At 37.0% G+C, this 18,265-nt stretch overlaps 1 protein-coding gene across 2 annotated transcripts; it reads left to right on the forward strand.

Moving 5' to 3' along the window:
* Positions 1–9,448: 9,448 nt before the first annotated feature.
* LOC132154473 (spindlin-W-like) lies at positions 9,449–18,265 on the forward strand. Of its 2 annotated transcripts, none has more exons than XM_059563037.1 (5): positions 9,449–9,676; positions 10,786–10,827; positions 12,736–12,986; positions 15,270–15,503; positions 17,057–18,265. In XM_059563037.1, the coding sequence occupies exons 2-5, from the start codon at positions 10,808–10,810 to the stop codon at positions 17,260–17,262; spliced, it is 711 nt and encodes a 236-aa protein (XP_059419020.1). In that variant the 5' UTR covers positions 9,449–9,676; positions 10,786–10,807; the 3' UTR covers positions 17,263–18,265. The 2 variants fall into 2 exon arrangements, with proteins under 2 accessions (XP_059419020.1, XP_059419021.1); XM_059563038.1 differs by having other exon boundaries at positions 12,739–12,986.

The raw sequence follows: 18,265 nt of genomic DNA on the forward strand, positions 1-18,265 counted from the left end.
TTGAAAATTTCTGATGCAAAAAAGCTAGTTCATGCATTCATGACCTCTAGACTGGACTATTGTAATGCACTTCTAGGTGGTTGTCCTGCATCTTCAATAAACAAGCTACAGGTAGTCCAAAATGCAGCAGCTAGAGTCCTTACGAGGTCAAGAAAATATGATCATATTACCCCAATTTTACAGTCTCTGCACTGGCTACCTATTAAGTTCCGAATCAGTTACAAATTATCATTACTTACCTATAAGGCCCTAAATGGTCTAGCTCCTGCGTACCTAACTAGCCTTCTACCACGTTACAACCCATCACGCACCCTAAGGTCACAAAACGCTGGACTTTTGGTAGTTCCTAGGATAGCAAAGTCCACTAAAGGAGGTAGAGCTTTCTCACATTTGGCTCCCAAACTCTGGAATAGCCTTCCTGATAATGTTCGGGGTTCAGACACACTCTCTCTGTTTAAATCTAGATTAAAAACACATCTCTTTCGCCAAGCATATGAAAAATGTATCTTTTAAATTGTGAGTGTAGTTGCATCTGATCAAATGTGCATTTTTATTCTTTAGCTTGTGTTAAACTAATTTTACTTTGTTGGAACATCAGCTATGCTAATGATGTCTCTATTTTGTTTCTATGTTTTGCCACGGGATTTACATCCCGTGTTAACTAGGATTTACACAAGTTCCAGTCTGGATCCAGAACACCTAAGAGATGATGCTGACCCTCAGAGGACCCCAGATGATCCTAACCTTGAATCAACAACAGAACTAAATAATTATTGCTACATGTGTGACTGCATCATATGATAACTATTAATTAATAATATTGATAGTTCATCGTCTAGCTGACTACGTCTTGTATTATTATTATTATTTTTTATTTTTTCTAAAATCCTGTCAAACGTGCACAAACTACTAGCTACTACTAAATATTGTAGAAACATAATTTTCTGTAAAGTTGCTTTGTAACGATTTGTATTGTAAAAAGCGCTATACAAATAAACTTGAATTGAATTGAAAAAATCATCTGATGAAGACCATGGAGATCACACCAACATTACAAACATTCTCAACAAGAATGATCTGGTTAGACAGATAGATATCTATCCATCTATCTATCTATCTGTCTGTCTGTACATCTGTCTGTCTGTCTGTCCCGTCCGTCCATCTGTCTGTGTCTATTTATTGATCTGTCTGTCTATCCGTCCGTCTGTCCATTGATCTGTCTGTCTGTCCATCTGTCCATCGATCGATCTGTCTGTCTGTCCATCGATCTGTCTGTCCATCTGTCCATCAATCTGTCTGTCTGTCCATCTTTCCATCGTTCTATCTGTCTGTCCATCGATCTGTCTTACTGTCTGTCCATCTGTCCATTGATCTGTCTGTATGTCTGTCCATCAATCTGTCTGCCTGTCTGTCCATCAATCTGTCTGCCTGTCTGTCTGTCCATCTGTCCATCGATCTGTCTGTCTGTCCATGGATCTGTCTGTCCATCTGTCCATTGATTTATCTGTCTGTCTGTCTGTTCATAGATCTGTTTGTCTGTCTGTCTGTCCATCTGTCCATCGATCTGTCTGTCCATCTGTCCATTTATCTGTCTGTCTGTCTGTCCATCGATCTATCTGTCCATTGATCTGTCTGTCTGTCCATCTGTCCATCAATCTGTCTGTCTGTCTGTCCATAGATCTGTTTGTCTGTCTGTCCATCTGTCCATAGATCTGTCTGTCTGTCCATCTGTCCATAGATCTGTCTGTCTGTCTGTCCATCTGTCCATAGATCTGTCTGTCTGTCTGTCCGTCTGTCCATTGATCTGTCTGTCTGTCTGTCCGTCTGTCCATTGATCTGTCTGTCTGTTTTTCCGTCTGTCCATTGATCTGTCTGTCTGTTTTTCCATCTGTCCATCGATCTGTATGTCTGTTTTTCCATCTGTCCATCGATCTGTCTGTCTGTCCATCTGTCCATTGATCTGTCTGTCTGTTCATCTGTCCATCGATCTGTCTGTCTGTCTGTCCATCTGTCCATCGATCTGTCTGTCTGTCCGTACACCAATCCATCCATCGATCTGTCTGTCTTCAAAACACATGTGAACATTGTAAATGAGAACTTTTTTTGTGACTGAGACTTTAACACTGCATTTTTTGTGTGGAAACGGAAACCACATCAGCCTCACCTGCTCCACATTAAGTGAAAAATACCCAGCACTGCCCTGAGTACTGACACAATTACCCCAAACCAAAATCCAGATGCATTAATAAACCAGTTCTGCAATTACAGCCTCTGTTGTGGATTGGGAGGGTGGTGAAGTGAGAGAATTTTAAAGGCTGGAACCTGTAAGAACAGCAGTACGGTTCTCTATGAGATACCTGTGTAGAGAGAGACAGAGAGAGAGAGAGAGAAAGATGACAGACAAAGGGACCGCAGAGAGTGATTCATCTTTTATGCTGGAAGTAAAGATAATATTTTGGAGGAGAGCTCAGCTGATGGTGAGTGTGTGGGGGGTGTTAGATTGCTGTTATTAGTGATGTTTTATTGTACATGACGTGACACACGCAGAGAGTCAGAGAAATATTATTGAAAGTATGATTTTATAACAAGCCCAAAATCATTTGAGAGGAAGCAGCTGCAGAGTAAAATCAACTCATCAAAAATTAACGGCTGAAATAATCCTCATTCTATTTCAGCAATACATGTTCAACATGACATATTTAATCTGCTGATGACACTTTAGAGAACGTTGACGTAATGATTAAAGGAATAGTTCAGCTAATAATAATAATAATAATAATGAACAGTTCTGGGATCATTTCTAAATGAGTAAATGGTTGCTGTTTGTTTATATGGTATGGAAAAGAGCAGTGTAAATATTGCTTATTGATATAATTTAGCATCTGAATTAAATTGATCAAAGGTGATGGTAAAGACATTCATACTGTTGCAAAATATTTTTTCTTTCCCCCCAAATAAATTGATAAAAAAAGAAAAAAAAAATTGGTATCATGGTTTTAGCAAAAATGTAAAGTTGTTTTCAAACTGAATTATAATCAGAAATGTTTCTTGAGCAGCAAATCATCATATTAGAATGATTTCTGAAGGATCATGTGACACTGAAGACTGGAGTAATGATGCTGAAAATTCAGTTTTACATCAAAGGAATAAATTACATTTCACATAGAAAACAATTATTTAAACTTATAATAATATTTCACAATATCACTGATTTTACTGTATGTTTAAATAAATAATTTCAGCCTTGGTAAGCAGAAGAGACTTCTTTCAAAAAAGGAAATATATAAAAAAAATTAACTACCCCAACTTTTGAATAATTTTGTGCTCCATAGAAGAAAGTTCTACAGTTTTGGAAACACATGGTGATCAGTAAATGACAGAATAAATTTTTTTGGGTGAACCTTTCAATAGATTCCCCCCCTTTTTAATGACCACATCAATACCTCACGAACACACATGCACACACGCTCTCTCACTCACTCAGAGATATAAGAAATAATCCCATCCTTGGCTTAATTAGTTTTCACACATGACTGGCTAACCATCCCCTGAGCTTTTGTTGCATGTTAAATTATCTGTATGTGGCGGAAGACCACAAGAACTAATGATGAACTTAAGCTTCGCTGTATAAGAATGTTCCTGAATATCCCAAACGAGGGTAATTACAAGTAAATCCATCTGTAGACTGATGGAGACCATTGCACATGTGGACTAGTCAGTGCAAGTTAACGAGAAATGATTTACATTTTCAATGCAAGAATTCATTGAAAACACGTGACCTTTTCATCTGGTGAAACTTGTCAGGAACAGCAGAGAAAATCAGGCTCTAAAAGAAGTTTGAAGAGGCTTCAGACGTACTAACAAAGCCCTTTTGTTCGTGTTTGGTATGGTATTTCCTCATTTTAGGAACCACACTAGCTATCTATCCATCTATATGTATTATATTTTGAAAAAAAAAAAATGTAAGTATATACATATTTAAAGCTTTTACAAATATATTTTGTCCTCCATATATTTCAATCCAAAATAACAAGAAAATGGGGGAAAAAATCATTGCTTTTATTTTTTTATTTAAACAGCATTTCATTAAAGTTAAAATCTTTCTATGACATTATAATTGTATTTACTGTCACATTTAATGATGAGTAAAAATAATAATTATTTCAAAAATATATTAGAGCTTCACTTTTCATAACATATGTTTAGCATATATTTAAATCCTGGCCATATATATATTATTATTTTTTTTTTTTTTTGAATGTGCACAGGCAACATCACACTACCTGGTGGTGAGTTTTTCTTCTACAGAAATGTAAAAAAAGATTTTTTATTTATTTAGAAACTTAGAAATGTACTTATCGTAAACGTGTGACATGCAAGTTGCATTAGGTATGGACTACAATGCTCTGTTTCAGGAGGAAACAAATTCGAGTCATGAACATGTTTTCTGAGAAGTGATAAATTAGAGTTAAAAACACCCGTGCTAATTACAGACGTGTGAAGAGCAGGAGAAATAACCTCAATTTAGAATCAACACCCACTGTGGGATGAGAACAGAGAGAGAGAAAGAGAAAGACTTACAGAGCGTGAGAGTTCATCCAAAGTTTGTGTGTGCATGAATTTTCATTATTTTTGTTTGTGTAAGTGTGTGTTTTGATTGTTAGGCAGTAAAATAACTATGCAAGTGTATAGAATATGTAATAATCCTTCTGTAGCCAATAAACAGATAAATCATCCTGTCGTGCCAAAACAACTTCAAAGTTTATGCATTGCTATGTTTTCCCAGTTCACAGACTTCTGTCCAAATCCATTTAAAAGGGACCTTTGAACTAGGATCGTATTGCTTAATTTCTCCAAATCGGTTCTGATGAAGAAACAAACTCATCTACATCTTGGATGGCTAAATTTTCAGTTGCTTTAGGGTTTTCTTGGTGGTTGCTATGCTGTGATATTCTGCTTTCTTTGGCTCAGGTCTCTCATTCGAAGTTGTAAATTTTGAGAGAAATGCATACAAGGGCTGAAAAATAATGAACTGACACAAAACAGGCTAACATAAGGAAATATACTGATCAACTGGCTGTAATATGTAGAGTTTTTGTCAATGTTTTCGTGTACCGTATGTATGTTTGTTTTGTTTTGCTTTTGTTTTTAAATGTAGTGCTTACTTCTTACTACTTCATTTTCAGCATCATTCCTCCAGTGTTCAGTGTCACATGATCTTCAGAAATCATTCTAATATGCTGATTTGATGCTCAAGAGACATTTCTGATAATTTTTTATGTTGAAAACAGTTGTGCTGCATCATATATATATATATATATATATATATATATATATATATATATATATTTTTTTTTTTTTGGAAATCGTGATGCACTACCTTTCAAATTAATATTTTATTTAAAATCACTGCATGTTTAATTTGATTGTTTTGCAGTTTTGTCATAAAGTTAAAAATATCATTTATATAATTTCCATTTGTACATTTATCTCTCTATAAATGGGAAGTCAAATCAAATGCATTGCATTTTGGGATACAATATCATACACATGTGATCTGGTTTGTAAGTGAGTGTTCCATACTTATGCATACTGTGTAATAGACGTACTGCATGCTGCTAAACTAGCACTAGTATAATACCAAACCTTTATCAGTCTATAATAATACCTGCCTATAATCCATTAACACATCTGATAACATGTTGCTACCTGGTGAGGAAACACTATACCTCACTGTGAGAATCTGGATCAGATCTCTAGAGAGTGTTTTCCTCTCCCATCCAATTAATCACGCACCTCGTGCCATCCGTCCCTGCTAGTGTTCAGTACTGGGACGACGCGTCTGTGAGACAGGGAGGGGGTGGGTTTGGCCTGTGGTTATAGAAGAAAAACACATGCAGTGTTACATTAATCATGCTGGACGCACACCGACCCGCCGCTTGCAGAGGAAGATCCAGTTATGAGGGAATGAGAGAATAAAAGTGTGGGCGTTCAAAGAGACCTAGACCCAATGGGAAGATAAATACTGTCCGTAACCACAGACAAAAATGGCAAAGGAGAGAGAGAGCGAGAGAGTGAAGGGGTGGGCTATTTCTGTCCTCCAGTTCTCAGGAGATCGTACACTTGTATGGGTTCTCCTGGTCACCTGACCCTGTTCCAACCTTGGAATGAACAGACACAGAGAGAGAGAGAGAGAGAGAGAGAGAGAGAGAGAGAGAGAGAGAGAGAGGGAGCGAGAGAGAGAGAGAGATAGATAGAGAGAGAGAGAGGGAGGGAGCGAGAGAGAGAGAGAGAGAGAGAGAGAGAGATAGAGAGAGAGAGAGAGAGAGAGAGAGAGATAGAGAGAAAGAGAGGGAGGGAGCGAGAGAGAGAGAGAGAGACAGAGAGAGAGAGAAAAAAGAGAGAGAAAGGGAGGGCGCGAGAGAGAGAGGGAGCGAGAGAGAGAGAGAGAGAGAGAAAGAGAGAGAGAGGGAGGGAGCAAGAGAGAGAGAGAGAGAGTGAGCGAGCGAGCGAGAGAGAGAGAGAGAGAGAGAGAGAGAGAGTGAGAGAGTGAGAGTGAGAGTGAGAGAGGAGTAAAATAAAGAGAAACAAGAAATGGAGGTACAGTAAATATGCAAATGTAAAGGAAGGGGAAAAGGGAGTGGCAAGTAATGGAGAAAAGAATCAAGTAGAAAGGAAATTTGTGTAGAACTATTTATATATTTATCAATAAATATACATAAATATATACATAAAAGATAAATAGAGAGGAAAGAAAAGAAAAAATAGAAATAAGGTAGAAATGAAAGGGGAGGAGAAAATATGAATTTAAAGAAAGTAGGAGGAAGTAGAAATTATTTTGGAAAAGTAAAGAATCAGGATATGGAAAGAAATATATATACAGGTCTCTCTACACTGCATATTTAAATCAACATGTAGCATCCAGCCATCATCTCAGAAATAAATGTGATTATTTTGTGGTTTTATTTTTGTATTACACTTTTTCCCATCCAAAAAAACGAATGAGTCATGAAAACTCACTTATTTTGTAAATGGAAAGGAAAAGGAAAATATGTACAGGATTAATTGTGTATATACAAAGAAAAACTAAATGGAAATTAATGTGGGAGGGAGAAGAAAATTAACTGGAAATACAAGGAAATGGAGACATAAAATATATATGTAAAATGTAAACACTTGATAAATGTTGAAAGGGAAATGGATACAAATGCAGAAAGAGATTTCTGTTCTGTCCATTCTGTTCTATAACATTATCTCAGTTGTGTATAGTGAATCATTTGTCCATATGGAAGGTAAAATGTACATTTTTCATTTCTATGAACGTGTCCATCAGTGAGAAAGACGTGTTATGTTTTATCATGCATGTCCTCAGTCAGTATGCGGCCAAGCTACATTACAGCTGTCGACAGTTTGTAAATAGCTTTCAGAGGAGCACATTTTTTCCCACTGGGAAATGTTTTTCATGCAAGATCAAGGCTGGTTGGTGCTTGGTGGCCTGGGGGATCATTTACAACGCAGCATTTCTGCCCAGTAACTTAGAGATGTGATTTAGTTTTAACACTGTCGCTGTGACAACTGGCTCCACAGTGGCCCTAGAGCTCACAATCACTCTAAACCAAACCCAGACTGATCCGCTCCGAGGACAGAATTCACCTAAAAGTCACTGAAAGAGCAGGTGAGTGATAAAGCAAAGGGATGACCATGAAAGAAAAAAATGTAACCAGAAGGATTTCAGGAAGAATTTCATTTTTTTTTATTGTTCTGTTACTTTTAGTATTTTATCATATTGCCTGTTTTACAAAATGTGTACATTTTTAAGTAACACATCAGCTTTTGTGAACTGTAACATATCATAAGCAGTGCAGCAGACAGCATGAAGAATACTTGGACAAAAATAAGAGCATCAAAAAGCACATCTCATGCAGAGAGGACCTTAGCTGTTCATGAGAGCCACTGTCTTGGGGAAACCGTTTTACTGCCTGCATGTTTTTGTTCTGATGGCCCTGAGTTGCTTTATGGAGGATAGTGATAGATCTTGACTGCCAGGATGACCTCCAGGAAAGCCATCCAGAGTCAGCAACTGCATTTTTACTAGCAGAATGTAGAGAACGACACAGAATGAGAATTTAGTTAGTGCTGGCTGGAGTATTTTGAGTTATAAATTGCACAAAGCCTGTAAATATGTCTGACTCAGGAAAGAGACATCCCGAGACATCCTTCAAATCCCAGTGGATCTTCACTCATTCAGTGATGCATTGCTCAGCATTCAGGACCTGAAGTTACCAAAATAAAAATAGTGAAAATTAGATCTAGAAATCGATAAGACAACATGATTAGTCTGCGTTTAGCACCGCAAAGACAAGTCCACACACAAAACACACACACACACACACACACACACACACACACACACACACACACACACACACACAAACACACATTGCAGCTGTTCTTTTTTCACCTTTGTTTAAATTTTTAATAATGTTCATAGTAGGATCCGCCTAGGATTAGTTTTTTTTTTAAATTTAATTAATTTTTTATTAAATTAAAACATTTTTTATTTTATATCAGAAAATTTGCTTATATTATTATCAATTAATAATATACAATTTACGATAAAGAAATTATAATTATATATGATGAATTGTCTATCATGCTATTCAAAATAAACTCTATGTAGTCTTTCACCTAATTATTTACATTTTTATTTTTGTTAATCACTGCTCAGTAACACCAAAACATTTGATGAGTTATGTATTATTTTTATTTATTTATATCTTACAAAGAAAAAGCTTAGGGAAGAACAGTGAATGACAACATATTTACTATTGGTGAGGTTTTCTGTTGTTCTGAGAATGGAGCACTAGTGTCCTCTAGTGGAGAATATTAAATATAATGCAGTGGACCCTGAATCTACATCATTGTATTACAATGAACAAAGGTATGTATTCAAGAATATTTAAATACGCATAACTTTCGGTTATAGGTGCAAATTCAGAAATGTAAAGCTTCATTTTTTTCTCGTTATATTTTTATTGAACTATGACTGTATAAACAGCTGTAAAAACGTAAAATATTATTCTGTACAAAACACAAAGATAATTTTTGGGATTATATATATATATATATATATATATATATATATATATATATATATATATATATATATATATATATATATATGGCATAACAAATACGCTTTGAATAAAGCAAATGCCAATTCTTCCAAAGCTGACCAAATGAATGACAAAGAAAAGTCTTGGTGAATTTTGGGAAAAGTAGTTCCGTCAGTGCTAATAAAAGTAATAAACATTTACCCTCCCATAAGGTTCACAATAACATCCAGAGAGATTTTATAATCTCTAATGAGTTTTATGTAGGCGTTTCTTTAGTAACTCCTCTTATAAATGGCTTTTGTTTTATTCTAAACATAGTGGTAAGTCAAACAGAAGACACAGGAAGAACGCATATCCGCCCCTTTACGAGTTCACACACCATCTCAACTACATTTCCCAGAAATCCCTACCCACTTTTAGAACTATTCTCCGCGAAAATGGATTTTGGGAATTGTAGTTTAAACTGACCGTGTCAGCTTGTTGCCTGACGTCTGTACGAGCATTATACATGAGGATCTCTGCAGAGGGAAGTCCATCATAGACATGAAAATAGAGGCCAGGTAATCTCACTTTTCTAACGATTTATACAAAAACACACGTACAAGTGGAATTAAGAGTGTGTACGACGATTAAATACGAAGGTGAAGCGGACTTTGCCGTTTGCGCAGAGGACAGAAACGCCAGCGTTTTATAGCTGCGTGGTGGTTTCATGTGAAGGTGCAAAACGACCCGATTCTGTGGCTTTATATAGATTCTCAGCACTCATTTAGTTGCATTACTGATATTTGATATTTAGTTAGGATATAAATGTTATATATTGGTCGATATATGCATAAACAGCACAGTTTTCACAGATAAAGACATAAAGACAAATAAACCGGCCTCTATTATGCCGCAATACCGAGGATGTCCTAACTCATGTTCTGCGGGGATTTCACGTTAAGTTTAACTTGATATTAAACCATGAACACATGAATGCATGCCGCAGATTCGATGTAATTATGCAACATTGGTGCTGTTTAATCATTGTCCAATCATAGGCCAGATTAATGTGGCATAGCTACAAAATAACAAAAGACAGCGTGGCGTTACATATGTAACATTATACAGCCACATCTCTTTTACAATGCTTAAAACATTGTAACATTTGAACGAATGTACTAGATTTATCTGTAGTAGGTTTAGGACTGAATGGAGCTGTCAAAATCATGGGACCATCCAAATGCTGACACTCCATCAGTTTCTCTATGCTGAAATAAAAGTGTTATCTGTATTGCTGCTCTTAATACACCACAGGTGAACATTTTAACTAATCGATACCACCATACGTCTCAGCTGATTAAACAATGTGCATTAAAACTTTGTGTGTGTGTGTTAAAATTCTTCACCATTTTTTTTATTAATAAAATTTATAAAAATAGGCAAATGGTATATGATGATACCCTTCTGTAAAAATGTTAGGAACATAGATAGGAATAAAACTGTAAAGTTTAGTGTATGCAAATGCTTTTGAAGTGGATAAATGGAATGTTATGGAAGCAAAATAGGTCAAACTCTCAAAACTGACCAGTGCAGTAAAAACAATGGTTTGGCTTGTAGTGTCTTGTCTGAAACTCAGACCAGCACACCTCCTGGGTTTACTCGTAATTCTGTTATTTTTCTCTTCTAGGCGTGTTTGAGGTTTTGGAAACATGTCCAAGAAAAGGGGCAGGTGAGTAAAAACAATATAAATGTGCCGTTTTGGAATGCAGTGCCATGTTACTTTGGATACCAGTATTGGTATATGTAAATACCATAGTAAATTAATTGTAGCATGATAGCGATAGAAGTGCCATCGATTACCATCAATATTGGTCAGTGCAGTAAAGGAATAGTCCACTAAAAAATGAAAATTTGCTGAGAATGTCCTCCCCCTCAGGTCATCTATGATTCTTCATCAAAACAGATTTGAGAAATATGGCATTGCATCACTTGTTCACCAATGGATGCTCTGCAGTGAATGGGTGCCGTCAGAATGAGAGTCCAAACAGCTGATAGAAACATCACAATAATCCACACCGCTCCAGTCCATCAGTTAACGTCTAGTGAAGTGAATAAAAGAGTTGTGTGAAGTTGTGTGGATTATTGTTAAATTTTTTACATCACATTCTCACGGCACCCATTCACTGCAAAGTATACATTGATGAGCAAGTGATGGAATGCTACATTTCTCCCAATCTGTTTTGATGAAGGAACAAACTCATCTACATCTAAGGCGGCCTGCAAATTCTAATTTCTGGGTGAACAATTCCCTTAAGTCATTGAATAATGAGTGTTTAAGTTATGTCTTGCTGTCGTTAAAATGCATTATATACAGCATTGCTCTCCAGATATGTGTCTGTATCTGCCCACATTGGTCGACCAGTAATATACACCATATAGTTCAAAACTGACCAATAATGAAACTGCACATGCTGAGATTACCAGCAGCTCCAGTGTGATAAGGATATTTTGTTTTCAAGCCGGATTATGCAGTTACATTTCCAGGAATGTGTTTTGAGCATTAGAGATGTTGAGTGACAGACGCAATGAATGATTAAACGGAGCTCTGAACTCTTGTACTCGGCTGAAATAAAGGCAGCTGGGAGAGGCTGCTAGTTTTATTTAAAGGTCAGCCATGTGGGTACTGTATAATTTGGAAAAGTCACCAGTTATTTTTCACCTCGTGTGAGGGAGTAGACAATGTTTTCGAAGTATTTGTCATTATTTATTTCTATTAAGCGCCTGTAGAGTCAGTGTGAATCCATTTTATTTAGGTAATTGATTTTTGTATTTCTGATTGAAATAGGATAACCACAATAAATCCAGGGTAGGAATAGTTTTGGAATTGGTTGGATTGTGAAAAAATCAGATTAGAGCCAGGTGTTTGAAAAGTAAGAGGACTTTGTAATGTCATCAAGTTTGATGAATGATTATAAAGTGTGCTAATGTACACTTAAGTTTTGAACTGTTCTCACCGAGGCTGCATTTATATAATCAGAAAATGACAGTTTTATATGTGGATATAATATATATTCTAATTTATTCCTGTGATCAATGCTGAATTTTCAGCATCATTACTCCAGTCTTCCTTGTCCTTCAGAAATCATATTAATATGCTGATTTGCCGTTCGGAAACATTTGTGATTATTATCAGTTATGAAAACAGTTGTGCTGCTTCATATTTTTGTGGATACCACGATGCATTTTGTTCAGGACTTTTTGGATGAATAGAAAGTTCAAAAGGAGAGCATTTATTTGAACTAAAAATCTTTTGTAACATTATACATGTCTTTACTGGCACTTTTGATAATTTTAGTTCACCCCTGCTGAATTATATATTTAAACTTATAATTATATAAATACATGATAATTATATTAATATACTTAAGTTCTATTTTATATTAATATATAATATCACTTTTGACTAATGCATAGTATGTGTATGTTACATACACTATTTTATATGATCTAAGAAAGAATGCTGGGCAATATAAAATCGCTAAAATTATAATCATGAACATCTGAGTTGAAAAATGATCCTCGATTAGCACGCCGACAGACTGGATGCAGCTCATTACGTTCCCATTTTTCTCTGCAGCAGGAAGCGCAGCAGCGGCGAGCTGAGCGACAGTCTCACCCCAGATCCCAACAACCTGCTGGGCCGACGGATCCAGCACAGCTGGAGGGAGAAGGGCGCGCTGACCAAGTGGAAGGGCACCGTGCTGGACCGCCTCAGCGTCAACTCCTCCCTGTTCATGGTCAAGTACGACGGATTCGACTGCGTCTATGGCATCGAGCTCTTTAAGGACGAGAGGGTCTCCAACCTGCAAGTTCTCACTGAGAAAGTGGGTGAGTAGGTGGATCTGTTGTGATGTGAACAGGAAACAAGCCGGTGACAGGAAGTAGCACATCTGCAAAAATGAGCAGTTGCTAGTAGTATTTATAGTTCATGAACTAAGACTGATAAATAATCATGCTTCTAAAACATTAAGTGCTACTACTTTGTGAATACTGATGACCAAAATTTCACAATGTAAGTAATTCTATATCTCAATAATGGTATAAAGTCAGTTTTTTAAAACTTTTATTTAGCAAGGATGCATTCAATTCATCAGAAGTGACAGTGAAAACATTTTATTATTTCAGATAAATGCAAACAACTGGTTTCAACATTGATAATAATCATACATTTTTCTTGAGCAGCAAATAAGCATATTAGAATGATTTCTGCAGGATCATGTTACACTGGAGACTGGAGGAATGATGCTGAAAATTCAGCTTTGCATCACTATTTAAATATTTTATAATGTACAGTCATGGCCAAAAGTTTTGAGAATTACATAAATATTCGTTTTCAAAAAGTTTGCTGCTAAACTGCTTTTAGATCTTTGTTTCAGTTGTTTCTGTGATGTACTGAAATATAATTACAAGCACTTCATACGTTTCAAAGGCTTTTATCGACAATTACATGACATTTATGCAAAGTGTCAGTATTTGCAGTGTTGGCCCTTCTTTTTCAGGACCTCTGCAATTCGACTGGGCATGCTCTCAATCAACTTCTGGGCCAAATCCTGACTGATAGCAACCCATTCTTTCATAATCACTTCTTGGAGTTTGTCAGAATTAGTGGGTTTTTGTTTGTCCACCCGCCTCTTGAGGATTGACCACAAGTTCTCAATGGGATTAAGATCTGGGGAGTTTCCAGGCCATGGACCCAAAATTTCAACATTCTGGTCCCCGAGCCACTTAGTTATCACTTTTGCCTTATGGCACGGTGCTCCATCGTGCTGGAAAATGCATTGTTCTTCACCAAACTGTTGTTGGATTGTTGGAAGAAGTTGCTGTTGGAGGGTGTTTTGGTACCATTCTTTATTCATGGCTGTGTTTTTGGGCAGAATTGTGAGTGAGCCCACTGCCTTGGATGAGAAGCAACCCCACACATGAATGGTGTCAGGATGCTTTACTGTTGGCATGACACAGGACTGATGGTAGCGCTCATCTTTTCTTCTCCGGACAAGCCTTTTTCCAGATGCCCCAAACAATCGTAAAGGGGCTTCATCTGAGAATATGACTTTGTCCCAGTCCTCAGCAGTCCATTCACTATACTTTCTGCAGAAGATCAATCTGTCCCTGATGTTTTTTTTGGAGGAAGTGGCTTCTTTGCTGCTCTTCTTGACACCAGGCCATCTTTCAAAAGTCTTGGCCTCACTGTGCATGCAGATGCGCTCACATCTTCCTGCTGCCATTCCTGAGCAAGCTCTGCACTGGTGGCACTCCGATCCCGCAGCTGAATCCTCTTTAGGAGACCATCCTGGCGCTTGCTGGACTTTCTTGGACGCCCTGAAGCCTTCTTTACAAGAATTGAACCTCTTTCCTTGAAGTTCTTGATGATCCTATAAATTTTTGATTTAGGTGCAATCTTAGTAGCCACAATATCCTTGCCTGTGAAGCCATTTTTATGCAACGCAATGATGGCTGCACGCGTTTCTTTGCAGGTCACCATGGTTAACAATGGCAGAGCAATGATTTCAAGCATCACCCTCCTTTTAACATGTCAAGTCTGTCATTCTAACCCAATCAGCCTGACATAATGATCTCCAGCCTTGTGCTCGTCAACATTCTCACCTGAGTTAACAAGACGATTACTGAAATGATCTCAGCAGGTACTTTAATGACAGCAATGAAATGCAGTTGAAAGGTTTTTTTGGGATTAAGTTAATTTTCCTGGCAAAGAAGGACTATGCAATTCATCTGATCACTCTTCATAACATTCTGGAGTATATGCAAATTGCTATTATAAAAACTTAAGCAGCAACTTTTCCAATTTCCAATATTTATGTAATTCTCAAAACTTTTGGCCACGACTGTATATTAAAATAGAAAACTGTTAATTGCATTGTAATAATATTTCACAACATTACTGTATTTTTAAACAAATAAATACAGTCTTGGTGAGCTTAAGAGATTTGTTTAAAAAAACTCTGTGTCTGTGAATCTGTAAACTATTGTTTTTGTTATTATTTATTTTATACTGTACAGTACAATTCAACCAGTGCTCCTAAACAGAGTAATATCACTGTTAAACACTTAAATGCTCATTTAGTCATTTTGCTGTATCCTAACCCTTTGAAGTGAACAACAAGATCAAGGTTCCTCACGACGCAGAGGAGCTGGTGGGAAAAGCCGTGGAGCATCTGTTTGAGAAGGAGGACGGAGAGAAGAATGAGTGGAGGGGGATGGTCCTGTCCCGAGCGCCCATCATGACCAACTGGTACTACATCACATATGAGAAGGACCCCGTGCTCTACATGTACCAGCTCTGGGACGATTACAAAGACGGAGACCTCCGGATTTTACCTGAAGCAGGTAAATAAACTGATGTTTAAGATATTTTAGATTTAGTCCGAGAGCTCTCAGTCCCTCCATTGAAGCTGTGTGTACGGTCTACTGTCCATGTCCAGAAAGGATAGAAAAACATCATCAAAGTAGTCCATGTGACATCAGAGGGTCAGTTAGAATATTTTGAAGCATCGAAAATACATTTTGGTCCAAAAATAGCAAAAACTACGACTTTATTCAGCATTGTCTTCTCTTCGGTGTCTGTTGTGAGAGAGAGTTCAAAACAAAGCAGTCTGGATATCTGGTTCGCGAACGAATCATTCAGTTCACCAAATCGAACTGAATCGTTTTAAACGGTTCGCGTCTCTAATACGCATTAATCCACAAATGAATTAAGCCGTTAGCTTTTTTATTGTGGCTGACACTCCCTCTGAGTTAAAACAAACCAATATCCCGGAGTAATTCATTTACTCAAACAGTACACTGACTGAACTGCTGTGAAAAGAGAACTGAAGATGAACACCGAGCCGAGCCAGATAACGAACAAAAGATCACATTAGAGTGATTTCTGAAGGATCATGTGACATTGAATACTGGAGTAATAATGCTGAAAATTCAGCTTTGTCATCACAGAAATAAATTACATTTGAAAATATATTCAAATAGGAAACAGTTATTCAAATTTTATATCAGCCTTGGTGAGAAGGACTTTAAAAAGAAAAAGAAAAATCTTACCGACCCCAAACTTTCGTTTATTGTCAATTCTTCCACATGTACAGCACATACATACAGAGAATTGAAATTACGTTACTCTCAGACCCTTGGTGCATACAGATAACACTAACAGTAGAACATTTATTACAGATAAAATATAAAATACAACTATACAAATAGGTCATGTAAAAAAATAACTATATAATGTTATTCAATTATTGCTTTTGTGTGTAGTATATAAATTAAATAATGAAATATAAATTAATAATATTAATTGTATTGAAGACATAGTTCACCCAAAAATGAAAATTACCCCATGATTTACTCACCTTCAAGCCATCCTAGGTGTGTATGACTTTCTTCTTTCAGACGAATACAATCAGAGTTATATTAAAAGATGTCCTGGCTCTTCTAAGCTTTATAATGGAAGTGAATGGGTGTTGAGATTTTGAATCTTAATAAAGTGCATCCATCCATCATCATAACTGCTCCACACAGCTCCGGGGGGTTAATAAAGGCCTCCTGAAGTGATGTGTTTGTATAAGAAGATCAAACTTAATGAACTGTAATCTCTAGCTTTCGCTAACTGTCGTATATGCGTTCACGAGAGAGTTGTGTTAGAGCAGATGACGTATGAGTAGTGTAAGCTGAAAGAAAAAAAATCATATACACCTTGGATGGCTTGAGGAAGAGTATATAATGGGAACTATCCCTCTAATTAGAATGAATGAAGAACGGATGTTTATTTTTATTTAACATAAAATAATGTTTAATATTACATATATTACATTCTATTTATAAAATAAGTTGTTTTATTTCATTCAGTTTTCTTTTAGTAAAGTGGTTCCACCCCTATGTTTCCGCAGAGAATAAACACCTTCTGCCCGCAGACAGGAAGCCCGGTGAGGAAACAGAGAGCCTTGTGGGTAAGCAGGTGGAGTATGTGACGGATAAAGGTGTGAAAAGAACAGGCCTCGTCATCTACCAAGTTCCCGCCAAGCCGTCCGTCTACTACATCAAATATGATGATGATTTCCACATCCACGTGTACGACCTGGTCAAGACCACCTAAAAAAACAGACAAAACAAGACATAGAAACCCAAAAACAAACCCACACTGCTTCACCTCCTCATAGCTTAAGCATCATGGCCTCTTATTGTACAGTCTGTCATGCCTCGCCATGAAGGGCTGGCCGCCGAGGTGCTGTATGAAGCGTCCATGTACAGGGTTCGTATTTTGTGTTGATGTCGCAGCTTAGGGAGACGATTTTTACAACTGTCATATCGAAACAGTGTATTTATACGTGTGTGTTGGGCATCATTTGGTATGTTTATAATGCCATGGAATAGCTTCCATTCACCATAAACCATGCTAAAGGTTGCATTTTTGTATGTACGAATGTTCAAGGAGTTTCTTGGTTTTGAATTGTAAATAGTTCTGACTGCAGGTCCAAAAAAACATTTGATTACAAATCATACAGTGAGACTCTTTAACTGACCTATTTATTGAATTAATATGCTTCATAACCCAGAAATGCTGTTGAAACTTTTTGAGTTGGCGTTATGTGACACACATTTTGGCTCTTTTAGTTGTGCCCCCCCCCCCCACATCAGATCACATCTGCAATGAAACAGAAGTGTTTCAGCTTTCCGCCATCTTCAAAAGGTGGTTCATTATTTTAAAAGCAAGAATCTGGTTGTTAAAGGCACCATACTAGGACTCAGTCTTGTTATATAGCATAGAGGAAGCACGATTGACGCTTTTTGAAATGGTTTTCTGTAAAGATTTATCCTCGGAGGAGTATTGAATACAGAAGTCCAGACACTGAGCGATATGAGTGTCATTAAAGAGGGTCGCCCGCTTTGTCCTGTCTGAAATCATTATTGCTTTATTATTTTTTTGTTGACTAAAGCACTTATTTCTAAACACCAAACCAACCAGCTGCGATTTTGAATCTCAAGCACAGCAAAAATCAAAGCCTTTTGATTGTAGTAAATATGACCAATGCAATTGTCATTGCTCAACAATATCTAACATTTATTGGAAAAATTAGAGTTTGTTACGTAGCCCAGTT

This window comes from Carassius carassius, chromosome 12 (assembly GCF_963082965.1).
Source record: "Carassius carassius chromosome 12, fCarCar2.1, whole genome shotgun sequence".
Classification (NCBI taxonomy): Eukaryota; Metazoa; Chordata; class Actinopteri; order Cypriniformes; family Cyprinidae; genus Carassius; species Carassius carassius.